At 37.4% G+C, this 27,821-nt stretch overlaps 1 protein-coding gene across 1 annotated transcript; it reads right to left on the bottom strand.

Annotated features, from left to right (window-relative positions):
* Positions 1 to 1,291: 1,291 nt before the first annotated feature.
* LOC140154510 (uncharacterized) lies at positions 1,292 to 11,249 on the bottom strand. Its single transcript, XM_072177078.1, has 13 exons — positions 11,210 to 11,249; positions 10,830 to 11,005; positions 9,795 to 10,007; positions 9,225 to 9,386; positions 8,672 to 8,770; positions 8,413 to 8,511; positions 8,154 to 8,252; positions 7,764 to 7,993; positions 7,376 to 7,551; positions 6,432 to 6,589; positions 4,144 to 4,321; positions 3,189 to 3,328; positions 1,292 to 1,668 (listed from the first exon to the last, which is right to left on the bottom strand). Exons 1-13 carry the CDS (start codon positions 11,247 to 11,249, stop codon positions 1,411 to 1,413), a joined length of 2,028 nt encoding a protein of 675 aa, XP_072033179.1. The 3' UTR covers positions 1,292 to 1,410.
* Between the last annotated feature and the right edge of the window lie 16,572 nt (positions 11,250 to 27,821).

Raw genomic sequence — 27,821 nt, 5'->3', positions numbered from 1 at the left:
TCACCATGATGTGGCAGCGACGTCAGTGTACATTTCATTGGGAGCAGCTTCAATTAACTAGCATTTGGTCAAAGATGTTGAATAGATGCACATGCAAATTGACTGTCTCAAATCGTTGACATCACTGCCACATCAGGGTGAAAAATGGTATAGTTTCTCATCTCAAGTTGAGAGTAATGCTATGTTGGATTTCACAATGGCAGATTCGAATTGATGTATTTATGCAGATGGGTCACCAGCATTACACATGTGTACGCATTGCGGGATTAGGTTAGTATATGTAGTTCAAATTTACCTGCCACTACAAAATCCAACATGGTGTTACTGTCAACTTGAGATGAGACGGACTATATATAGTGCATGAAAATACTAGAATATGTATATATTTGGTATGGGATGCTGATGATTTACACTCAGCAAGCTTTCATGTATTTGAATGGTGGATGAAAGCAAGCTATGTACTAAGCTAGGGTGCAGAAAGTAAGGTCAACAAAAAGTTAGGGTCATCCACTTTATTTTCTCTTTTCTGGAAATTACTTAAAGAATGGGACTGGCAATTATTTTTGAATAGGTTGAGTCATGGCAAACAAACTATTTATTTGTATGTTAAATCAAGGGTAACATTTCATATACCTTATCTGTTTAGTTTTCTTAATACTGACAAAAAGACAGATTAATCAAGAGACTTGTACCTTGGAAATCACATTGTATATATTACAGTTGAATAATTGGGTTTGTATTCATTGTTTTAATCATTCATACTTCATATGGTTTTATTAAGACAAACTGTCAATTTACTTAATTTTAAAGTAATTTTACTGTTTGAAGATGTTTTTCTTTATTTTGAAATTTATCAGTACTCTACTATAATCTTACACAAAAGCATTAACTTCTGTATTTTGCATTTTATAATGATGTCGGCCTAATGTGTTGTTTAAGTTTCCCAGCAGTCACAAAACCTTTTCTAAATCATATGCCAAAAGGTTGGAAATGGTTGTCAGAAACGCTTTCTGGCAAAAATGTCAGGTTATATAAATAGTATAAAATGCGTTAATAATTAACATTCACAAACATTTTTGAAAACTTGCTGCAAAAAATTCTAACATAATGTTATTTAAAGGTTGACAAACTATTTTGCAAAAATGATTTTACAATAACATTTTGACATTTTAAAAATGATGTTGTATTTTTTTACTTCAGAACATTTTAAATGCTTTCATGATATATGATAACAGAAACTCGTTATTGTGTTTGCTGGGAATGTTACAATAGGATGGTGATAGGTTGTTTTTTCAATACATGCCCATGATGTGACTTGTTATACGTAATTTTAGTTGATAAAATGCCCTTTTGATGCAAAAGAGAAGATATTTCATCTTATCATTAATGGTAATGGTATGTGTACCAAACTTATGTTTGTCCATATATAAACAGTAGTGTGCTAGCACTCCCAGTACCTCCAACAAGCTCATAACTCTGAAGACCTTTCACAAATTCAGCAGCTCTAGTTTGCGTACTGGAATCATACATGGCCATAGCAGCGTGACAGAATGCACCCCAGCCGACATTCACAGGCTTTAAGATGGATTGGTCTATCAGATCTGCTCCAGGAGCAGACCAGGGGTCATTGGCCCATTCACAGATATTCTTAACACTTGCAGCCCATTCCTGTTTTTAGATGTATAAAAAACAGTTATTACACTCTTAGAAACATGCAGTCATTCTGAAAAGATTTGCAAATGACAGTGGCATAGCTACTTTTTTCGTCAATTTTTAGTTTTCCTATGGGATTTTCTAAATTTTTTAATTGGGGACGGGGTGGGATGTGTCTCTATGATGCTACACCACTGAGCCATGAACATTGCTTTTTAATGTTTGAGCCACAAGTAGCGTGAGGTCTTTGTGGATAGGTGCATTTACATTGCTTGTGTTGTTTACAGTTTTTTGGTGAAAACCTCACTACAAAAATAGCGTCAATTGTTTTTCTTTGCTGAACTATGACTGTGTGAGTAGAGCATTTCTACTAATTAACATACAAGCGTGAAGTGCTGAGATTTTGGACGCACCAAATGCATGAACCCTGCAGAGGCTAGTACATCGCATTGGAGTGCTGCATTTCTCAAGCAGGGAGTAAAATACAATATAAATTTTGTAGATCAAAGGACTAGGGGACACTAGTGTATCTGTAAATTAGTTTGCCCTACTCTAGCTTTCATTCCATTAATTTATATATCCATCTACATTCAGTATGTTACATGCAATCTAGCCCATGATGTACTATAAAGTCCTATTATGTGCAGACTTTAATACTTTGTTGCTACTACTGACATACATTCTGGAAAAAGCCATTTACTATCATAATGGTGCATGATAGTAAATGGCTTTACTCCTGGTTATTGGAGTAGCAATTAAAAATGTTTTGTATTTCATTCTTTTATTCTTTCTTTCATTCATTCATTCTTTCATTCATTCATTCAACATTAATTTAATTTCACACAGGTGTGAAAATGATGCTTAAGGAATCGGATAGCAATGTTTGCAAAGTATTTTTTGTGGGATCTATAAGAGCACATCAGACGCACCAAATTGCATTCTAAATACAAGGAATGTCCTTCTGATATCAAATCATTTTTTGAAATTTGCAATATAATACAATTTTATGGCAGATTATTAAAAAGTTATATTTTTATATATTTAATAGTCCTCAAAGTAAACTTTATCAATCTAATATGTACTTAAATGTATGTAGCTGGGAGGAAAAGCCATCCATTATTTGAAAATTTTAACCATCTGTATTGAACATAATACATTTTCCCCCAAAAAAGGTCTGCTTGGGAAAAATGTATATCTTCATTCACTTTAAGTACATATCATTAGATTTATAAAGTTTGCTTTATGTTTTTACTATTTATTAATTTGTATTATATCGTGTATTTAAAAAAATCAAAGTTATTTGATATCAGGAGGACATTCCTTGTATTCATAATTTGATTTGATGTGTCTCATGTGCACTCATCTCCCACAAAAAAATACTGTGCAAACGTTGCTATCTGATTCCTTAAATGCAAAATTGAGGTTGAAATGTAAAATAACACACATGATTGTTATGATTGTCAAAATGCATTAAAATTACTTTTTAATATTTTTGTTACAGGACATAATTATGTTCTTAATCATTTTAAACTTACCTGGTCCATATAAAGGTATGCAATTGAAGTAATAGGTATAATTTGAATACCTACTAAACATGCATGGCGCATTGGGAATTCAAAGGGGTCACATGGCCAATTTAATGTGTAATAAAAGATGGCATCTTCAGCAAATTGACCTGAATGTAAAAATTAAAAAAAAACACCAGAAAGTACATACTATGTATAATTTGTAGTTGTATTAATTTATTAATTTATATATTAATTTATTACATGTATATCATGTTGATAGCTAAACCACAGCGCATAGCACGTTTTTTTAAAGTCGTTGTATGTAGATCAATTATGGTCTAAGGCCTTTGAAACTCGATTTCCTGTTTCCCATCACCTGTGTGCATTATGAAATTCGCCCTCATTTGTGAACCAAGAATCCGACAAAATTCATTATTTGGTAAAATTGTACTTTAGAATATTTTTTTCTAAATATTGTAGTGTTCTTTGAAATGAAAAAGGGCCACAAAATTATTTCTGAAGCAGAGAATAAACAATTCAGTTTTTTGGGTTTCATCCCCTATTCGCTGCTGTAATGCACGTTAGTAACCATTGGTTACTGGTTCAAGGCTAGGCTTATACACCTGTTCCGAATTTTGATATGCCATAGGCTTTGTGTTGTGATCATTTCGATTAGTGGTTCGTAACAAAGAAAGTGTGAACCAATTGACCTAGCAACGGTCATATTCTAACATACAATACAACAGCAAATTCACTTCGTTAGCTTCAAGTGTCTCGTTTGCGTACAATGCGTATGTATGGGTGGCGCCAAAAGGGTTAATTTTTGTAAGAAATGGAAATTGCCAAAATAATGATGAATAAGGAAAACCTTGCATCATTATGAGCTGAAAAAGTGTCAGGAAACAGTAAATCGAGTTTCTAATACTACCGGTATTTTAAAGGTGGTCACAATAATTTATTTGGTGGTGGGACATTAGCTCACCTATACAGCCATAATCCTGGATGTATTGTGGAAAGATATCTCTGTTGTAGCTCCTCACATGCCAGTAATGACGAACTGATCGGATTTCTGTGGCTAAAGTAATTTGGCCAATCTGTGTCATAGTGACGTCACCAAGGGCCCAGCCAAGAGCAGCCAATCCATGGTAACATGCTATGGCCTAAAATGAATAAAACATCACAATAATGTGACTAGTGTGTCATAGTGACATTATGAAGGGTATCACTAAAGAGCATTTAATTATACTTTATGTTGCATCCAGCTTATATTGTAATCAGGCAGCTACCAGTGTCTCTAGGTGGATGACCCGATTTCTAGGCCCCACTTTACCCCATCAAAAATAGTTTTCTTGTACCCCATTCAAATTCTGGGTCAGGGTACATTGCCTTTACATCATATCATCGTGATTACTGCATACAAATCGCTGGAACGGTTGAACTCGAAACAGGGACTAATATGTAATAAGAATTTGTGGAAGCTCTCTCAAACCTTTTGAATATTTTTAATCAAAAGATTCATTTTTTGCAAAAAATCGTTTTAACTAATAATTCACTTGAGTGATTTAAATTTTTAATCAAAGTGAGTGATTCTCAATCTTTTAGCGAATGAAGTTTGGAGCAAATCTTTTCCGATTGAATATTCAGTCGAAAGGATTGATTTTCATTGTTTTTCAATCTTTTACCAACTGAAGTAAAGGACAAATCCTTTCCAATTGAAAAAAATAAAAATTGAAAATAGTCATATATTTGAAACCTCATTCCGACCATATGCAATACATGCCATTTGGCGGTAAAAGTTGATCCAAAAATCGTTATCGTTTTTCTTTTAGATAAAAAACAAAAGCATTATGCAAATGTTCAGGGCCATCGGTACCTATCGGGGTCACCGATAGTGCTACAGGACATTGTACCTAAAGCTTTGCCATTGAACGGTTTTTAATCATTTTTTATGCAACCTTTTTCAAAACCTAATAGTAGGCATGTCCACTAAAAATTGAAGTACTTTTAAATTGATTCAGACCTAACTTATTGGATGGGAATTGATGAAAGAAACATTTTGGCATTTAAATAATCTTAATCGGACGTTTCATTCCAGAGATATGGCCTTTCGAGTGTCACGGTTTTATATAGGGCTGCTAGAACATGTTAAAAAGTTAAAAGTCCAAAAAGGAATACTAACAGAAAGTGCAACTTTAAGGTACTTTTTCTTAATGTATTTATTAACTATCTGATCTGGAACATTATATTTGCTTGTAACAACATGAAAATAAGATCATCCTGAAAATTTTATCGATTTTGTTGACATACAACAAAAATATAAGACCTCAAAACCCATGGTTTGTTTGGTGAAACCTCAAGCATGATCATAGATGGCCGCCATGGAAAATATCTCCATAGAGGAGATGAACAATAAGTGCATTATTTCAAATGAAAAGCGGTAGTCTTAAACATTGTTCAATCTTTTAAGGTCAGCACATTTTATCTTCAAAAATTATTATATTTCATCATGGCATAAGTTTGGTAACATTAATCACTACCAATTTTGAGAAATTTGCTCCAACTCAAAGGTTATCTTTACTACATTGAGCAATACTGTGTGTGCATGGAAGACATGATGGTCCCCGGTTTTATACTCCCTATGAAATGGACATGGTAGTGAGAAGTGCACGGGGAAGTGCATGATTTGAGATGGGCGGCGGTAGGCTTAAACATTCTTAAATTTCTTAACATCCTACACATTTTGTCTTCATAAATAGTTAAATTTTATGAGTATGTAAGTTTGCTTGTCTGATTCACTCCAAATTCGGAGATAATTGCGTTTGAACACCTGATGCACGGAATGGTGTCACTTCAACCTGTTGTAGTTCTCATCTCATTAAATTTTTCATTAAAAAAGTTGATCTCTTCATGCAGGAAGGTCCTCTCTATTTACTGACCAAACAGGAAAAAGTTTGGTTAATGTTTTCTGGTGGAATCAGGAATTTCTTGAAACACCCTGATATAGGCCTACATTTGGATCAAAACAAGTATGTACGCCATTTAACAGGCCTGGGATTTCTTGTATCGATCAGTTTCTCCATAGACAATACGTGTGTGAGAGCACGCACACAGTAAATGAAAAATCGTTCTAGTTGAAACTCTATTGAGAGTGGGCATCCCTACTAATAGATTACAATGATTTAATATTAAATTTTCGGGCCATTCTGCCTTGAAGTGTAATATGTTACTGTTGTCAATGGATAGCCTATATATATTTAAATAAGACAATACCTCTGTTGACGATTCTGCTTGTCTAGCTCCACCGATAACACCTGTAGCCCATGACATTCCCATAAACCAATCCTTTTGTCTTACTGTAGGAAAATACGCATCTCGCGTTGACGGATTGCCAACATCACGAGCAATAGCGTAGATACGTTGACGGGTATCTAAATAAAAAGTAAATTACAAAATTACAAAGTTGGCTTATTGCAATGTTATAATATCCACTACAATGATTATCATTTCAAATGACCCTACCAATTTTTATTACCAAAAAGCTATGCACTACTTCGAAGTTTTAAGACTATTTGTTGAAGCTTGCGGCCTTGATATGAGGGGGGGGGGGGGCAGGGTCAGCAAAAAAACATCAAGGCTGCAATGCAAGTCCGGCAGGGCTGAGGTCCGCAAATCCGATAGTGAGGACTTGCAACTAACGGAGTTCTAATATAGAATGACCCCGCAGGGCCAGAAAGCAATTTTTGAGCGCTTATTGTTTTTTGTAGAACAAATATTGTCTCTGAGCACTATTGTGTTTTTTTACGGCCGATACCTCCACAACCTTCCCCATACCATATAGAGAAATTTTACTCATCAAATCACTAGTTTTTATATCTGTCAAAAATTCTTCAAAACGTTGCATATACCCGCAAAATTAAATTAATAACAATAGAGGACGCTATCACTTTTTAGGTATCTTAAACTGCCGTATATGATTAGTTTAAGATCATGTGTAAACTGACTATATATGGCAATTGGGAGACCAGAGTGGTACCGGGGTTAGGTATTCTATAATAATCATGAGATGGCATATGGGTCCTAGAGCGTAAAGTTTTTTGAAGTTGGCATGTGCATTCTAGACTGTCGACTAAGTCCAGATTTGGCGTATAGATATATGTAGACCAAATCCAGATTTGTCTGGCAATGTAGAAGAGATTGACAGAAAAACGTCTTACCACCAGCACTGACCCAGGCCGGATAGTAGTAAGCATAATATCCCATAGCATAGAGGAAGTAACCAAGATGGAAATGATGATCACTGTATAGACCAAATCCAAAGTTTGCGTGTGGATCCAATGGCTCGCCTTCTTTAGCTCCAGAGATGAACATACCGCCCCACACTGTATCGTAACTAGAAAAATAAATCATCCGTCAGTCGATAAGTGTGCTTTCTCTCATTGATTGAATCACTATTATCCTTGACTAGTTGTGTCATTTGATTAACCGCATTAACATCCGTAATTGACTGTTTATTAAAATAACATTATATATTCATGAATTTCAAATTTCGCAATTGACATTACATTAAAATTGAACCACCATTTTAGGATTCCCATAACTTACTCAAATTGGTTCTCTACTCCTAAACCGCTTTTGATATTGAGCCAAAGATCAAGGCATCTCTCAAGAGAGGTGTCAAGTGTCTTGTAGTGATTTGTCCCAAATGCTCGAGATATGGAGGCAGCTCTGGCAACCATAGCAATCTCTTTGCCGACGCCGTAACTATTGCTGTACACACAGATATCATCTAAATTCTGTTGGGATTCATCCTTGTCTAAACCATCTAGAATGTCCTATGTTATGCAAAGAAAATAAATGTAGACAATGAAAGATTAATGATATCGTCTTGATTTGCACATACTGATGAATACCATAGTTACTATTAACCGTCCTGTCCATTAATTAGGCCAAATGTTAATTAATTGCTCGAGATATGGAGGCAGCTCTAGCAACCATAGCAATCTCTTTGCCGACGCCGTAACTATTGCTGTACACACAGATATCATCTAAATTCTGTTGGGATTCATCCTTGTCTAAACCATCTAGAATGTCCTATGTTATGCAAAGAAAATAAATGTAGAAAATGAAAGATTAATGATATCGTCTTGACTTGCACATACTGATGAACACCATAGTTACTATTAACCGTCCTGTCCATTAATTAGGCCAAATGTTAATTAATTGCTCGAGATATGGAGGCAGCTCTAGCAACCATAGCAATCTCTTTTCCGACGCCGTAACTATTGCTGTACACACAGATATCATCTAAATTCTGTTGGGATTCATCCTTGTCTAAACCATCTAGAATGTCCTATGTTATGCAAAGAAAATAAATGTAGAAAATGAAAGATTAATGATATCGTCTTGATTTGCACATACTGATGAACACCATAGTTACTATTAACCGTCCTGTCCATTAATTAGGCCAAATGTTAATTAATTGCTCGAGATATGGAGGCAGCTCTAGCAACCATAGCAATCTCTTTTCCGACGCCGTAACTATTGCTGTACACACAGATATCATCTAAATTCTGTTGGGATTCATCCTTGTCTAAACCATCTAGAATGTCCTATGTTATGCAAAGAAAATAAATGTAGAAAATGAAAGATTAATGATATCGTCTTGATTTGCACATACTGATGACTACCATAGTTACTATTAACCGCCCTGTCCATTAATTATATGTACCCGCGGGGTGAATTCTCAAAAATCGCCTGCCCCGTTTTTGTAGTGCAAAAGGGGAAAAACTCTTTTCGACACATTGTCAATGTCAAATCATATCATACAATGCAGACAATTTTGAGAGAAAGTATTTTCGGTATCAGTTGTCAAGGCTAAATACCGAGACTTTGAGGTCCAAGACCGAGATAAGGTCTCGAGACTGAGACTGCAAAAACGTGTCTCGAGACTGAGAACAGGTCTCAAGACCTACAACGCAGTAATCGGGATATGGTTAGATGTCTTGGGAGCACTGTCGCTGTTGGAATAGATTCTTACCGTGCGAAGTTCTAATAGTCTCTTACCTGCAGTTTACTAGGATCAGCTTGGATGTCGTTAACCGCTTTAGAGTCGGGAAGCATTGTTGCTGGTGGAAGATCTTCTTCCAGTAGCCAAGAGTCTCCAACGAAACCATGAAATCCGAATGGCGTGTTGATAAGTGTACCGGATGGTTGAAGTAAAACGTCCTTAAGTATCAAAGTGATTGAAAAATTGTAATGAATTAAAAAGAATGGATATTTAAGAAGCATAATATGAATATGTGAAGAGTAAATTGATGTTGGTTAATATTAAACTCGGTATTAATTCCGACCTGCTCAGGCATTGTCAAGGTCACGCAATAGTAATATAAACGGTTTCAAGATCCCATTGCATGATACCTGTATTTTTAATGGAGCAGGATCTCAGATTAATGGAAAATGTAAAAGCTATTTGGCTAATGTTTTACTATAAGGTATGCCAGGGGCGAATTCACATATGAGAAAATCCCCTCAAAACATAAGAAATTAAGCTTAAATTGATAAAAATTGGTCAAACATTTTTCGGATTAATAATGACCCTCCGGACACACGGTCTGTTTCCTCACGGGATCTTACCTGATGCGGCATTACTGTCATTAACAGGTTCTGCGCAGGATTCCACCCTCCTGCCATATTAGCCGATTTCTTATTCCATTCAAAGTTAATGTAACCGTAATCGTCTTGGACACAGTAGCTCGTTTTTGGGCTATAACTGTACACGCCAGCGTATTGGTCCATATAATCTGCGGCTGAAAGATCTCCACGAGGTGTACTGCCTACATAGGCGAGCTAAAAGTAACACATAATTGAGATTATTATTGTTACAATTAAACACTGATACTACAATTATACATATACAATGTATATTATACATGTACTAGTTATTGTTAAACATAATTTGATTGATTGATTGATTGTTTTAGTCGGCTGACAAAAATCGTATTGTTTTATGCAAGCAGATGATTGACAACAATAAAATTGTCCAAGCTCTTTTCAAAAGGTTAATGAGTTTATTAAGTGACAACACATCGTGGGATACACCGATTATGGTTCTGTGTTTGATATGTTTTACGTTTGACAGTATGCGTCGACTACCTTATATTTACAAATTACGTATTTATAAATACGCACGTGACCACCTCCGCGCTGCCATAACAGCTTGTAGACAGTAAGTCTCGAAGTGACCCTAATTTCTACAAAGCGGGTGGTCTTGCTGTACATTAGAATGCAAAGTCGGGAGGCGGACAACACGAGACTACTGTGCAGCAAAATTATCTATTTTGTTCAACTTTGTGATTAAATTGTAAACGTTTTCGTCGGCAAATACTTTCAAAGTGTTGTTTTTAATAACATTACAAATTCGGAATTCCTCATGTGTAAGAATTTTACTATTCAATAAATAGTTAAATTCGATGATATTTATCTACAAAGTTCTTATCCTTTTCTGTACAGTGGATAATGGCATGAGGAATTGGTCACGCCAGCTGGTTTTGGTATACCTATGTCGTGCCCATGGGTCACGTGCGTATTTATAAATACGCATTTATAAATATAGCCGAAGCATACTGTTTGAAGATACTGCGTTAATGTTACTTAGAAGATTATGCTTACCTGCATTACACCAGTAAATTGTCCCCCTGCTGCTGGACTGAAGTAAGCGCCATCTGCCTGTACATCGAGTGTCATGATTTCAGAGAAGTAGGCCACAAATTTCCTCGTTTGACCCGGAAGTTTATCTCCTGGCTCATCGAGTTCAAAGACAAAGCGGTCGTCTGTCCATCCTGTACCTAAATTTGAGCAAGAATTGTAGGACCCATCTTAAATATAAACTGGGCGATGGCGTGTCCTTGGTTTTACGATATATATAATCATATATTCTCGAGAGATCACGACATTAAGTAGGACAGATATGTAAAGTTGTCTTTAAATTTACGGCGACGACGACAACAGAACAACATTCTTCATAATATTACAAGCTCCTCTGGACCTACCCGGTTGACCTACGTTGCCCTTCGCTCTCCTCCGAGTCATACTCCAGTACGGTCTGCCTAGCGCTAGACTTTCAACCTTCTGAGCATTCCTAAATCTTGACTAGCCTCACTTGGTCTTCCCATCTTGTTGATGATTGTGAAACTCGTCCTGATTATCTTGGGACACTGAAGTCAGTCTTTGAGTGAGATCGTTGTAGGGGCACTCTGACGACAAGCACGAACCATCTCATTATTATTTCTGATTTGGGCCATTATAGCCTTATCCCAAAGGATTGACCAGAGGCCTAAGTTCTGGAATCCGGACATCTTTCATAAGAAACTCCATAATAGGTTGAATATGCATAGAGCAACTATGCGAGTAGACTATGTACCATTTATATGGAACATTTGGTTTTTCTCGTCAGTACATTCTCTCGATGAGGTTTACCAAGATGTTATCCACTCGAATCTCAAACATTACCGTAACTTCCATAAGTGATTTTCTCCAGATATAGATGGTTTCGAAAGCTAGTAAGTCAACAAAGCTCCAGTGAACTTGGTATTTGTTTTTCCCTCGCCTTTTCTGTAATTTGACGACTAACAAACTCGGCATCTGTGATACATCATGAGCTTACTTTCGGAATATCCATTGCTGTTCCTCCATGACGTGGTCTTGGATATAGAAAATCTTGCAAAGGAAAGAAGATTTTATTTCAAACTCTAATGGTGACCCGCAGGTCAAATTGCTAGAAATGTACATTAAATACACCTAAACAGACACAATGCAATTTGCAGGCAGCAGCTTAATCAGCGCCAATATTGCAACATTGAAACAAACAACTATACAAACATCCAATCCAATGCAACCCAACATCCCCCAGTAGGCAATGAGGATAAAGTGCCTTGCCCAAGGACACAACACGTTGGCACGAGCGGGGCTCGAACTCACAACCTATGGATTATGAGTCGGGCGCCTTATCCACTCGGCCACACATGCAAAGTACCATCCATGTGATGCGACAGTAAGGTGATAACTTTAATTTAGCTATAGGTCTAGTTTATTCTTCTTCTTACATTCTGGGTCGTCGGGTATTTCCCCTTCTAAGCAAGCCGAACTGTTGTCTCAACTTCTCAAGTTGAAGAAGGCCGGTTGTTCAGACGTTCCTCCAATCTTGGCGCTAAACTCTTCTTCACAGGGTTGTTAAGGCTGTTCGGACGTATGATGTTTTTCGATGTAGCCGAGGGCGCAGATGCTGGTCATTCAGCTGCTCCCTCTGTTAAGTCTTGCACCCTCTCATATATTGATGCTAGTGTATATTTGCGTATTAAAGTGAGCATGTACACTATGGTCTATAGTAGTTGCTAGTCTCTGCTCTCAACACAATAATGAGGTACGTGGCTTAATAGCCATTGGAGGATTGGAGCCCTATGCCCCCTCTAGAGATACGCGATTTCTACTGAATAATAGGATGGAATATTCATCTTTGGTGAGTGCCCTGGCGTTCCAATTACATTCTGCTTACTTTCTGGGATGTACCACCAGTTTTTGCTTTATCCCAATCAAAATCCAAGTTTGAAGCCGAAATTGCCATTTGTAGGCATATATCAGAATACGTCGCGTGTTCACAGTTGCCGACTTCGAGAGTTGTCAATCTACCGACTAAAGGGTTTACAATTGAGTCGACGGTGAATTGAAAAATGCAGTCGGAGAAGCGCACGTGTTGCCACCCGCGGAGTAAACGATCATTATGTCACGGGAGATATGTGAACGCGTTGCAGCTCTAACCTTTCTAAATAACGCAAAGGCGACGTATTTCCGACATGTATTCGTCGAATAAAGGAATACAATTTTCTACTCGACTCTCTCATGCAAAGCTCCTTCAAGTTAGGCGTCAAAATAGCACTGTTTTCAGCCCGATTCGCAAATATTCCGCTCTTCCATTGGTTTATCAGGCCGTTTGGATCTCGCGTGTTACGATCGGGACCTGAACGAACATTGTGTTTTCACCGGCGTACGTGTCCAAAGTTCTGGCTATGCTTCTTGCATGTCTTTCGCTGCATACTCGAGTACCGAAATCTGAGGTCTTCCACAAAGACCAGACGATTTCAATCTTTGCACACCAATGATGCTTGTTCACTCTGCAGATTGTGCTCATTGGTACAAAACGCATACTTACGACATGAGATAGAGACTATGACTTACCAGGTGGATTTGTAGGTGAATCTGTTGTGGATCGGTTGGGTCTGGTCCTCCACCGCCACCACATGTATACGTGTACGGATGATTTATCCAATCACTGGGCATCACTATCCAACCAATTATGTTGTATGCATACCTTAAACATGTTAAAAGGTCATACGCATTTGCTAATTGTCTTCAATATAAAGTATAGGCCTACAGCAAAATAGGTCATCATCAATATGTCTTTAAAGAAAGTATATGGCAATCACAATATTATGTCTTATATGTTAAGCAAATAATTATCAAGCACGAATCACTCATATTGACCGTAAAATTGAATCAAAAAAGCCATCTCTTATCACGCGACCGAAACGGTCTGGTGCAATGACGTGCCAGTAATGCGATGAAGGCTGACGACAATCGAGCACAAATAACAATGATTAGACAATTTCGGCGCGGGAATTTTGAATATCCCGTGTTGAGAGCCGGCTCTTTGAATTCGTTTTATGGTCAATATGAGTTTGCGTTATTAAAACCACGTGATTCGGGCTATATCATTATATTTCTAATTATGTAAGACATAATTTTGTGATTGCCGGAGACATCCTTTAAGATGGATGCAAGATTATGAAAACAACACAATGTCTATCATGGTTCCGCTCATTAAGTTTAAGTTTGAACGTGACTCTTTAGCACCTGACATCTGGCGGTGTCAAATTCTAATGCATCAGCCCCTCTGTATAATAAAATGATATTCAAAAATATTGAATTCTAACAGAGAGATGTGCAGAACCACGATTCCTTAGCATTTAAAAGACATGTTATTAACAAAGAAAAATAATCGAGTATACAAATGACAATTAACTACATGAAAAGCAGCTTTGTGGTGCTTCACACTAGCACTGTAGTCAACATTGCGTGCTTTTCTTATTTATAAAATTAATAATTCACGTCGGGAGCCGGACCGCCCAAGTACCATTATGTCTGATAGGTGCATATTTATATTTTTGCACACGAGGATACGAATAAGATGTGGATCCCGCTTCCCCTGTAGTCACCCATAAATTTTGGACTGATATTGACCAATTTTCATAATATTGACAGTCGCGTTGGTAGGCCTACACGCGACATCGTAAACGTTGCCATGGTTGCGTAACGACGATATATGATGTAGTGACGAACCCTAATGCCCGGCTAGGGAGTTGTACCCCTAGCCCATCCACTGAGTACAAGCTGTATCGAAATGATTGGTACCCATCAGTTTTTATTAATAATGGATGAGCCTGACACACCAAATTTCAACTTAAGTTCCAAATAGTCTGTAGTGTAATTGTAAAACAAGTCATAAACTATACATTCTGGACATTTCAAGAGTATTAAGTGTTGTATTTGGAAGAGACAGGCTTTTCAATAAACATCAAAATGGATGGGTACCAATCATTTTGATACACCCTGTACACCGTACCACTGACATCATTGCAACCCTCCACCGTTATGTTTTATGCAGAAATGATGATTAGTCCATTCTTACTTGATATCTGCTGCAGGGGCGGTGGATGTGTAAGTCAAAGTGCGCATATCCGGAGATAAGGAACAAGTGGCAGACGTACAAGTTATCATTGGATGCGAACTGTCCCAATTGGCCGCACTGTTAACGGCAAACTGTACCTGTGGTATACAATAACAAAAATCGAAACCATGGTGACAGGTGCATAAAATTTCATTATAGAGCCATAATGGACAGCAGTGGACATTTTTAATTAGGGTATGTTATCTATTAAAATGGCAAACTTAACTGCAGATACTAAGACTTGAATTACGTTGTTGAGAATTTGTAGAAGTTGCGGGATTCCTTATCGATGTCATGCATTTATATAAGTTTGGATAGTAATGGATACCTTTTCAATTCCACTTAGTGGATCCGCATGTTCAACTACGATTTGTAAATTAAGTGAAGCGTCACAAGATATTGAATGTGTCACATCCGATGGGGCTCTACGCTCTCGATCCTCACTGTCTACGGTCATCTCTTCTGCAGAACGTTTTCCTTGGAAAAAAGAAAAGAAGGAAAATCATGACGATACTATTACTGTAAAATGTTTACGTTTAGATAAAGCCAGAAAGCGGTTGTTTGTATACCGTTTAAATTTAGTGCAATTATACCACTGTTTTTTATGTGTGTTGTGGGAATCAAATTTATCTTGCTTTAGGGCACGGTGTAGGGCACGGTGGCTCAGTGGTTACGGCCTTGGACTCATAATCTGAGAGCTTGCTTGATGTGCGTGGGTTCGAGTCCCCGTCCCGCCACCGTGTTGCGCCCTTGGGCAAGGCGCTTTGTCTCGCTTGCCTCACCCCACCCAGGTGCAATGGGAAGCTGTTAGGGATAGTCACAGTCGTTGTACTGATGAACCCTGCGCCATTTGTAGGCAGCAAACGTGGTTCCGACATATTCTAATAACGGCGGAATAAATGTAAAGCGCTTTGAGGCTGTTTACGGCATAAAACGCTATATAAATATCTACATTTATTTATTTAAACCAATCGTGCTCTGTCGTGTTTACTTTGGAATCTACTGGATAAATTAATACATCATATTTTATAGACTAAATACCGACACAAGTAGCCAATTCGGGGTTCGTTGTCCAATCCGACGGTAGGATATAACCATAGATCACATTAACAGCAAATGCCATGGTACCGGCTCCAGGTACCGTCATAGTAACCGTCTTGCCATCAGGACTTTGATTACAGACGCCGTCGTTAGGTTGACAGCTGACCATAGAGCCATGCTGATTCTGCCAATCGGTCCAGTCTTTGGCTGCCCATTGCACATTTGTGAGTTCCACAGCTTTAGTTGCATGAAGAGTAATTGTTAACGTGCCTCCTGAACACGATCCTTCTAGATAGCCTTGTCCACGATCGTTAGCTGCAAGAAAAGGATCGAATTCAACAAGATCAAATCCAGAGATCGAATGAATGGAATGTTACATACGTGTTGGCGGTAGACATAAGACGAATACGTTTAAACTGTGCAACAACACTCCTGTTTTATTATGTATGAGAGCACAAACCGACCCTCTCTGGACCCACTCAAATCTATTTTATACTCAAGTGAAATTTATACCTGCGTTTTTCATACTGAGTAATTCCGATAAAACCCGAAGCATGAAATAATTTCCCCAGTCGCGCGCCGGTCGCGCACGCATAAAAGTACCTCTTCAGCAGCATGTACAGTGCGAAGTTCCAATGTGTAACAGGCATCATAACTACGATGAACTTTCGATTGTCAATTTAGGGACGAGAGAGGTACTTTTGCCAATGATACTCAACCTGCAATTAAGCGTGTGGTTGTAGCGTTGTGTAAGAGACTGACTATGGAAGAGGTGATCAACGTAAACAAACACGTTCTGGAAAAAAATTTAACTGACGAAAAATTACGGACATTATCCATTTCTTTCCATTAGTATCTTATTTTGAAAAACCAAGTAGCTGAGGTGTTAGCTCAATATGCTAGGAAAATATTTCTTGCGATGACCCCATGTTCAAATTGGCTTAATAAGCTGTATTTTCGCGCAAAAGGGTGTCGTAATTCATGACATTTCTTGTCTGCCAGTTTGGGTACAATTTGACCCCCTAGCTTACTAAATAAATATCGCGGTTTTCCGAACTTTTCCGATCTTGATATGAAAAGGTCTATTGGTCCCACTAAGACCGTAGTCTTCAATATACTAGTATCACCCTAAACTGGAAACTGGGACCAACTGGTGCTGGGAGGCAGAGATCCATTCCACTTGAGTAAAGTCTGTATAATTTGTAAATATCCGATTTGTTTAAATCTTTACAAGATTAGAGTATTAGAGTACGGGCGGCCCCAGTAGAGTGAGGCCGGTTTGTGTTCTCATACCTTACCCGTGTCGACACCAAGGAGGTGGGGTCGGTTTGTGCTCCCATACCTTACCAGTGGCGGCATCAAGGAGGTGAGGCCGGTTTGTGCTCTCATATACCTTACCAGTGGCCGCACCAAGGAGGTGAGGCCGGTTTGTGCTCTCATACCTTTACACCAGTGATGGCACCAAGCAGGTGAGGCCAGTTTGTTCTCTCATATCTTACCAGTGGTTGCACCAAGGAGGTGAGACCGGTTTATGCTCTCATAGCTTACCAGTGGCGGCACCAAGGAGGTGAGACCGGTTTGTGCTCTCATACCTTAACAGTGGCGGCACCAAGGATGTGAGGCCGGTTTGTGCTCTCATACCTTACCAGTGGCGGCACCAAGGAGGTGAGGCCGGTTTGTGCTCTCACGCCTTTACAACAGTGGTGGCACCAAGCAGGTGAGAGATGAAGTCTCTTGTAACCTTGGCATGTTCAAAAGGTGATATGTTACAAAGATGACCAGCCTAACCTGATATAACTTAACCGTTGAAATGGACAACTCACGGCGGGGCATTTAAAAATGTGTTAACTCTTCATGTTTCAACTAGGGATTAAGTGAATATTGACCAACGATAAGAATAATGACAATTGATATTGATTTTCCCGACATTTTGACCCCCAAATGCATGAAAGAAAACGAACGTTCCCATGAGATCCGAGCAGATTTCCTTCCATTATACTGAATACATATCAATAGAATTTACTGCAACTTTCAAATCTTGGGTTACAAATCTTGGGTTACATTTATTTAAATGTACGCTGCGGCGTCAATATTTAGACAATTGCTATAAATGAGGTGTCAAAATGCGCAGAAATAAATTCTGATTCCAACGCATTTTACAGATTTGTAATAAAAAACCCCGTTTTTGAATAATGGCCATTATTTAAGGGGTTTTAACATGTTTATTTACCTGTTCGTTGCACTGGGCAGGTGTATGTAGCCCCTTGACCGTTGACAGCACTAAGACAATACGGATCCAAGATAGGGTTAGCATTATTGAAGATATGTGTCAAGAGGGACTCCCCTAACAAGAGGAGCTTCCATAGAACCAGATCCAGATTGCCATAAGAAGTTAGCGTATAGTTCACCAAAGTCCGTCATCTCTGGGTCACCACTGCCTTGAATACCAACTTGTATGCCACCATCTCCTAATGAGGAAGATAAATACCATCACAAGTGCATCAGAAAAGTATGTCCTTCTGATTTCCTTTAATTAAAAACACAATATTAAAAATTGAATAAAAACAAAGGTATTTCTTTTCTTTAATGAGCTGTTTTAGATATTTCTCTAGTATTATGGTTTTTTTAAATATATACGTAGGAAATTATAATAGAAAGAGTCCACCAACATGATGAATTTATTATTGGGGCATATTGTTTTAGAAGATCAGTGGACAACCTGTAAAGTGTGCTGAGGCTTCTGAATCAACGTCTTGGCGTTGTACCTGTGAGCAGCGGACTATTAATCACGGCGCTCTTTTGAAAAAGATATTTCCAGAGACACAACTAACTTGAGTTGGCAATTTGATGACAATATTGCATTGAACCAGACCCAGGAACCAGACAGTATATGAAGCTCAAAATATTACGGTTGGAATTCAACTCCATGTTTATTCCCTTATTGCATCATTGAGCTCGTCCATTTGAAATCCACAAAGGTGGTATAGATTTCAAATAGAGTCACCCATTTGAAATTCGCAGCGTGGAAAATTAAGGTCATTCTTCCATAGGAGGTGTAAGGATCTCATCTGGAATAGCACATCATCATTATTATATTTATATTGTACAAGTATACTTTTTGTGCTGGGTTGCCGTGGCAATCCAGCACTTATTGCTTGATTTCTGTTTTCTGTTGTTTCTATTAGTAATTCATGAAGAAAACGGAAACTTGTAAAAAATATTGCAAAAAAATTATCAAAATGGTTATGACAAACATGAATACTAAAATTAGCCTGTGCAGATATCAGAAATATTGTGTTGATTTTGCATTTTAAGGTAAAATAGGTATATGTTTTAGGAAAATAATATTTCTGAATCTAGACTAGGAAGTTTTGATGGTTCTCCACTAGCACACTGAGCTTGGCAGGCTATGGGTTCTATGGGCAGACACACCGGGTACCATACATGCTTTGTTGTTTATTGTTCAGTATCTGCCATGTATGGCCTGAATCTCTGTTGAGAGCTACCTGCTGAGTAGTGAGCAATGAATACACATGTTCCTTAATCTCTTCATGTAGATAGTGGTCTGTCTGTGGTGGTCTGTTATCAAATATATGTTGGATAATTTTCAACTATACATGTAACATGTTTGACCCTGCAACATGCAGCATAGTTATTTGAGGGAAGACCTGTGTTAATAAATAAACAAGATCACTGCTTGGAAATAAGATAGGCCTGTGTACATTTCCTGGTAACAAGATGGTGATCAAAAGTTATTGATGCACACATCACTTTCAAATATTTGGGTCTATTTTTTATGATGACACAAATGTCAAAACTAGAATGAAGCATTAGAGCATACGTAATGATTGGATTTTGTATATTAGTACGAATATTATCAATAAACATTCACTTATTGGCTTTAAAGGTGCTATTTTGGGGTTCAGTTTGTGTAGGCCTGTAATATATACTGGTACTTAAAAAAAAAAATTCTTGAAAGTTTGCTTGTTACTTTGTATGCTTAAATCCTCAAAAAACAAAAAGAGCTATGAATTAAAAATAAGGTGCAAACGTCGGTTCCAACTCATGCCATCCAAACCTGGTGATAATAATATTTGAGTAGGGGGACAACACATGAGTGGAGATATTTGATGTCAAAGGTCATTTAGTGGTCAAATGAGGTTATTGTTGATTTAGATAAAGCGATGGGGAAATTGCCCTCCTTTGTAAAAGTAAATTTCAATGTCAAACATTACCTAGGTGTAATAATCTGTGTAAGGGCCATCAAGTGAGTGAAAATGTTTTGAGGTCATAGGTCATCTAGGGATCACATTTTAAAATTGTTCGTATTGGGCTGTAAGTTAGTGAACGTAAACCTTAGGAGGAGTAACAACATAAAGAGCATAAAAGAACTGTTGTAAGGAATCCAACTGAATCATCAGTATCTGGGAAAAAGTGCCTGATTTTGAGGTTTGAACCAACCGAATCTTTGCACTTCAAATTATTTTGACTTTTTTTTTATAAAAAGAAATATAAAGTTACTCAATGTGAACAACCATGTCCCAGCACATCCCTTTTTAAAGGGATTTTTATTATTATATAAATAATAATGTTGAGGAAATAATCTAGGCCGACAAGGCCAGATGTGAATATCCCACTATAAAAAAAAAACCCGTTACAATCACACACAAAACTCATGCAAGATAAAAAAAAAAGATGACATAAAAACATGCAGACAGGACATGTTAGAGAAAACCATTCAATCATACTTGACTGTACACATGGTAAAAATACAATATTATTGAGCCATGCATTTTGCATGATGATCTAGGCTGATAAGGCCAGATGTGAATATCCCACACTATAAAAACGTTTAGTTACAATCACACACAAAACTCATGCAAGATAAAAAGATGACATTCAAACACGCTGACAAGACATGTTAGAGAAAACCACCCAGTCATACTTGATTGTAAACATACATGGCAAAAATACAATTGAGCCATGTACTTTGCATGACTGAGAAATGTCAATAAGATTTTAATCAATGATGACACCAAGTTACGAACTGGCAAGTATACTTCTTAATGATATGTCAGGTCAAGTGTTTTCAAAAACAAACAAAAAAGAAAAAAAAGAGAAAAAAAAAGAGACATCATTGAAACTAACTAAGTACGGTATGTTAAGCGCATCATAAGAACATCAGATGAACAGTTTTACTCATGATGCAGTCATGTCTACAGTAGAATTCATCTCGACCTTTGCAGGACTTAAACCCCATTAAAAGCTATTAAACCAAGATAACACTCATTGAAGCAGCTCAACTGATTAAATCAGATCTTCTCTGGTTGTGTACAAGTGTCTGTTTTCAATGTGCGACATCGCAATAAAGCTGGTATTACAGCTTCAGTTGGGTAACCGATTATAAAGGAAACGAAAGGAAACAATGGTATGTGTACCATTGTTCACGAAATGACACAAAGACCTGCTTTTTGTTAACCAGCATTCTTCAAAATGAGCAACATAATGATTGTTGACTTAACACGTTTTGGAAATAATTTCTTCATATTTTTGGTGTTATCTGTCGTTTACATATCCTTCCTAAAACACAAAAGTGCGACCCTCTCCAAACATCTAAATTAGCTAAAAATTTAGGACATTTTACAAAACTTTATTTTCTAGAACCTATTTAGAATAATTTAAATATAGCTTTTACCGTTTTTTGTGGCATCCTTCAGAAGTGAGCGGTCCGATACCAATATTTTCGGTCAAATCTCCATTCAATTAACACGGGGAGTTGGCTAGCTATGCCTTGCCCTCACTCATATTTTACAAAAGTGCGACCATTTCTGAACATCTAACCTAGCTGTAATTTTAGGTCATGTTAGAGAAATATATTTGCTAGAAGTTTTGGAGAATAAATAAAATATTGGCTGGTTATTTTCACACAGTGATGTTAACTAGGCAAGTGTCCATTCTCCCAACATACATCATTTGTTGAGGTCACACGTCAATGGTGAGAGCACTGTGTATTGTGTATAGGAAAACGGACAGTAACTGCAGTATGTCTGGCATTTGCGGTTCATAATTCATTAAAGCCTCTTTTGTTTCAATAATGCCATGAAGAGGATAGCGTTTCATCAGCTTATAAATTCCAGCAAGGAAGTTGTACTGACAATACATCAACATTTACATCAAGTATGAAAAATAATGGGCCCGAGAAAGAACCATGAGGTACACCATACATGTTATATATATATATTCCAAGTAGATATCTAACAATATTTGCATAATATGCATTTAGTGCATATGTGTAAAATAAACATAATATTGTTTTAATTACATTACTGTTGTTAATGTATAGTAAGAGATGGTGCCTATAGCCAATCAACTGATTTCATAACTGATCGCTTCAAAAGAACGTATTCAAAAGTCTCATCCACCTCACTCCTCCTACAGTGGTTAAGTGTTAACATAATTGAGTCTAGAATTCCCGCAATATAAGAAATCATACTTTTATATTCATATTTTGTTTGATGTAAAAATTATCTTCATATAATTGAAGACAGAGATAAAAAGACAAAAATACGTCTGACGTCACTGTCAATCAAATTCCCTACGACCCTTGATTAGTTAATTAGCGCGTAAAAGGAAGGACGATTTATCTGGTGCCGATCGGAGAAAAGGAATAGCAGAAAATGGCGAAATATTACGTACTTTTACAAGGCGAAAAGCAACTTTTCTAGGCATTGTTGACATGGTGCCTTCGGGAAAAAAAGTTTCCTACTATAAAGACTTAACTTTTGAGATGGCTTGTATGTTTGAAGGTGCAAAATTAACAATAAGGCGATCGGTTTTACCGCCGCGTTCAGCAACTCATCATCAAGACACACCTCGAGTTTGATCGACAGATGACGTCAGGCGCATTTTAGTCTTTTTATCTTTCTCTTCAATTATAGCAGTATTAATGTACCTTCAAATACCGCCATTTTGGATCCATCAGGTCCATCTGTAAGCTGTTTCATATTAGTACCAAGACTTATCACCTTATCCCATGGCGCTCCAACTACTGTTGGTGTTTGTTGTAGCATCTCATCTGATCTCTGGTCATCACTCCATCGATCCAATGTAGAGACATCGTAAACAATGCCTTCTGAGGACATCTCAGCTGAAAAGTGATATTCATAATAAAAAAGTTAGTAATTATGGTATTAATAGAGTTTGTGGTTTTCCACATGGTTTCATTCTCGGGCCACTATCCAACGGAGCTTATACTTTTCGTGGTATTTGATGAAGAGACATCATTCGCAGCTCCAATACCGATAACCTGTCCTTCGTTGGATAGCGATTGTTCAAGTTCACCTCCCGCTGCGTTTAAGGACCTCATGTTCAATTCTTAGGTGTCTTGTGCCCATTTGGACAAACATAAAATGTTGTTTCATTTCGGATTTCGAATTAAACAAAGTAGCCTACTAGCTACATTTTAGTTTTGGATTTCCGATGACTTCTCGGAGAAAATGCGAATTAATGCGCCTGCGTCAGTATTGTATAATGTTAAAAAGTACCCCCTCCATTTATTTACCAAGGTTTATAGATACTGTTTATTGATTATTTAATGGCTGATAGACGCTGTGTGTCGTTGCGGGATCTTGTACATTTTTGGTATAGACGAATCCAACGAGCCAAGTGATGGTCAAAATTCAGTCGGCCATTCCCGTCTGCACCAAACTGGTGTTGTTACTGCCCAATTGGGTGGATTAAATCCGCTTAAAAATCGATGTTGTAAAATTTCATTAGTCTTTTGTCTACGTGTAACACGGGTGAAGGAATGTAGTATTTAAACTGTGAAACTGTGGAATGCAGTTTATAAACTGTGAAATGATATGGCCTTGGCAGGGATATTGAAATATCCCCGCCAAGGCCAAATCATTTCACATTTGAGGTGGTATAGACCTAAGGGGGACCCAGCTATGGCTGCCATTGAGGTATAGGAATGCGTGAAATTGGATTCGTCTATAACCATTTGTAATTACCATTTAGTAACGTCATAGTATATATTCTGTTTAGAATGCATATCGTAAAATGGGGTATCTTTGGCAATGCAGTGCAGGAGTAACTTTGGCAACTTTTTGGCAGAAAATTCAGAATTGTCAAAAATTGGACTTTCTTTAGAAAGAAAGAAGTTTGCTTGAAAAAACTTATCTGATAAGATTTATATAGAGTTGGCCCATCATTTGCCATGCAAGTAAAGTGCTTCTGAATATCATCATCAAGAGAATAAAGAACAGACTGGAGCAAGAGATGTCAGCTGAGATGTATCTACATGATCTAAGGAGCAGGCATGATTTCGTAAAGGAAGGGGGACGAGCAACCAAATGGGCATATTACAGTTGAAATCCACACTACCCCTATAGAAGATTTTGGAAATAAGTTCAACAGGGGGAGTAACCGTGTTTTCCATTACTACTTACGGATGTGAATCTGGGGCTATGACCAACAATGACAGGGAAAGAATTAATGCTTTTGTGTTGTTACAGGAGGCTTCTGCAAGTAACATGAAAAGAGAGGAAAACAAATTCTTGGATCTTGCATGCACGAGATAGGTACAAGATATAACCATCAAAATTGCATCAAATTGGAGAGGCAGCTGAAGTACTTGGCCATATTGTTAAGAAACATGGAGGAGTACGAACATTTTTTTGCAAGGAGTTATGGAAAGTCGAGGTGGAAGGAGGCGTACATCAACATCTGGGACTAATGACGTGATTCTGGTTTCTAATCAAATAATGAATGATACAACGCACTTGGCATCAGATCATGCGAGCAAAATAAATTTGCCGTACACTCTGTGAAGACCACAGCAGCGCTCAACATCGCTACCTGACACATAGAGAAACAACTCATTTGTATAGATGGCGGATACCTATAAAATACGCGTAAGATAATACGCCTAACCTTAAACGCCTAATATGCAATCTTAGACGTCTAAGATGCAATCTTAGACGTCTATGAATTTCGCGGTAGACTTGAATCAACGAATCACACGGCCAGAAATCCCAAACAACCAATCATCTTACGCGTATTTAACTATTGACCAATGAAATCTTAGACGCCTAAGATTTTAGACGTGTAAGAATTTCTTATACGTCCAAGATTGACCCCCGGGGATTGACCAAAATAGCTTAATCGCGTCAAAATGTCTACTTACACGAGTACGGCATCAGTCTCATCGGCGTAGCCTTCTCTGTTTTAATTTGATTGGTTGCAAAATGTCCCGTAGGTAATGCCCCTTGACTACGTAGATTGCCCACCCAGCGCGGTCCATATTGACTTAGTCGAGAATCAGCCCCAAATATAGGAGACACATCATCCAGGGATAATGGTTGTTCGTCCAGATGAAGGCATCCTGGGGGTAATGCAGCTGATGTGAGGAAGATGAGATGTATCAGGAAGAAGCAACAAGAAACCAACCATCTGGATGTTACTGCCATGATGGAATAATGTTATGTTAACTCGGGGAAACACAATTTATTGTGACCTTAACAAGATTAGTGTTGATAATCAAGATAGCTGGGATGCGTAAGTTCCGGGGGGCTCAATAGTCAATAGATATCGGATGGGGCTGGGATGTCGATTATTGACTGTAATGGAATCACTAGTAAATGTAACATTACAAGTGAGAGCATTTTTGTAAGCATCCTTCGTATTCTGCGTTTTCTTATAATTATGGCAGAGACCGTCATGGTTGTAGTGGTAGCCTGCCGGTTGCTTGTGTCAAATTAATTAATGATGCATTGTTGCCAACTTTTAACAGCTAAATGTATTTCTATAGATTGCTGCTCTTAAAATTACAAATCATTAATGATTTGGAGAAAGTAAACCTTGCAATTCCTAGATTTTTCAGTGTCTTGGAAAATTTCTTATCTTGTGACAGACATTACGAAATGTTGACCTTTTTTAGTGTCAAAATTTGGTAAACTTTGATATTGTTCCAATTGTCAAAAAAGTTTTTACGAAATTACGAAAGGTAACAGAGAATGATGATTTTCGACACAGCAAGATTATACGTATATCAATAAGACATTTCTTGAAATAGAATCAAAATAGATTTTTAAGGGATATGTATTTTTGTCAAATTTTGATGACAAAATTAATTCTGTTAAGACCCCCGGCCCTGAAGATATTCTGATAATATGTTTTGTGTAGCATCACAACCATATGGTTAATTCTCACAGTATATGCCATGTAAAGATAAGAAATATAACGTCATGTGTTATTTTTAATTTATTATATCTGGGACCAGCTTGCATTCACATATACCTGAGTCATAATTCTGTTTTTCCATTTTCTGTCTGTTCCTTTCAATTTCTTTATTGGTGTATTTAAGCCATCATTTAATTTAGAGCTGTTTTAGTGCTCAGGCAGTTTTGGGTTCTAACCTGATCTCTATAATCTTGGTCGATTGTTATATATAAATGAATAATTCGAAATTCTTTTCAATAAACAGAGAAACTAAACAGGGTTGGAATAAAATCCGCGAAGCTTGAGCAAAAGTAACGGTTTTTCTCCCAGAACAACTTTCTTGGAACAAAGTGCCCTCGAAGCACGCAAAAATGCCATTTTAAGTTAAACTATGACGTGCGACGGAAGCATAGTAGGGGGAGGGGTTGAGCATATTTTGTGACGGTTGTGCTTGGACATTTGTGCTCGATGCTCGAGAAAAAATTGTCACTATTTTAGCCCAAAATTAAGGTGAATTTTGTTATTTGATGAATCAGTGCAAGCGCGCAAAAATGGTCAATTTTACCCTGTTTTGGACCAAAACACTGTTGTAAAAGTACTGACTAAAAAGAAAGACGCACATGGTAATTATTGCTTTGTTTTTTCTTCTATTAGGATTTGTATGCTAAATGTACAATTGAATTTATGAAAATCACTTTTATTGATGTAGATGAAAGGAAAGAAATATGAAAGCATAATACTTTCATAATTTAAAACAAAATTACTGAAAACATGTTGATTCTACTAGCATACATTGATTCTACTGTAGTACGTAATTTTGAAATAAAACAGTTTATGTTTTCTTTAGCGTTTCGATACAGGTAAATTGAGTGCATAAAGAAAACAGCAAAATTATATTCAATATTTTCTTGAATTTCATGAATCGTATCAATCCCTGCTTGATAAAACTGCAATCAGATTTTAATGTGAGGACCTAGAGGGCGTCTTCAAGCCCCATTAAGAAAAAGTCTGGGCTAATTTTTATCTTCCAAGTTTACTGTTTCATTATTTCCACATTATGCTTTTCGGTGTCAATTTCTAATAATATTATTCTGTCTTTGAAAAATATCTTGATTATTTCATTATATCGAGCTATGTCGGCCCACCTATTTCCATTATAAATGTTGCCACACTAGAAACTGTTTTCATGTTATATATCAAGTGAAAACACTCAGTATTACTGGGTAACCTACTACATAGGCCTATATTTATTGCCTGTCACATATTTTGTCAAATTGTATCTGAGCAATAAGATATTCAGTATGTGTGGCATTCTGTTAAAACTATGAGAAGTGAGTTCTTGTACACGGTGTAAATGCGGAACACTAAAGGTGCAGGAAATCTAAATGTGGACAATTTCTTAAAATTGTTAAAATTTCCAATGTACAAGTGATCAACAAGTTGATAACAAAACAGGATAGCACTATACAGTGAAATCGACAGGTGTGTGCTTCCCGGGAGTTCGTGTCTGTGCTATATTCCTTTAAAGACTTTCCAATTTCCTCTAATTTCTAGCATTTCAAAGGGGTTTAAATGCTAGGAGGGGTCCAGTTTCATGAACAAAATCTAGCACATTCTGT

Source organism: Amphiura filiformis, chromosome 6 (genome assembly GCF_039555335.1).
Source record: "Amphiura filiformis chromosome 6, Afil_fr2py, whole genome shotgun sequence".
NCBI classification, from domain to species: domain Eukaryota; kingdom Metazoa; phylum Echinodermata; class Ophiuroidea; order Amphilepidida; family Amphiuridae; genus Amphiura; species Amphiura filiformis.
This window is presented reverse-complemented; position numbering and strand designations above follow the sequence as displayed.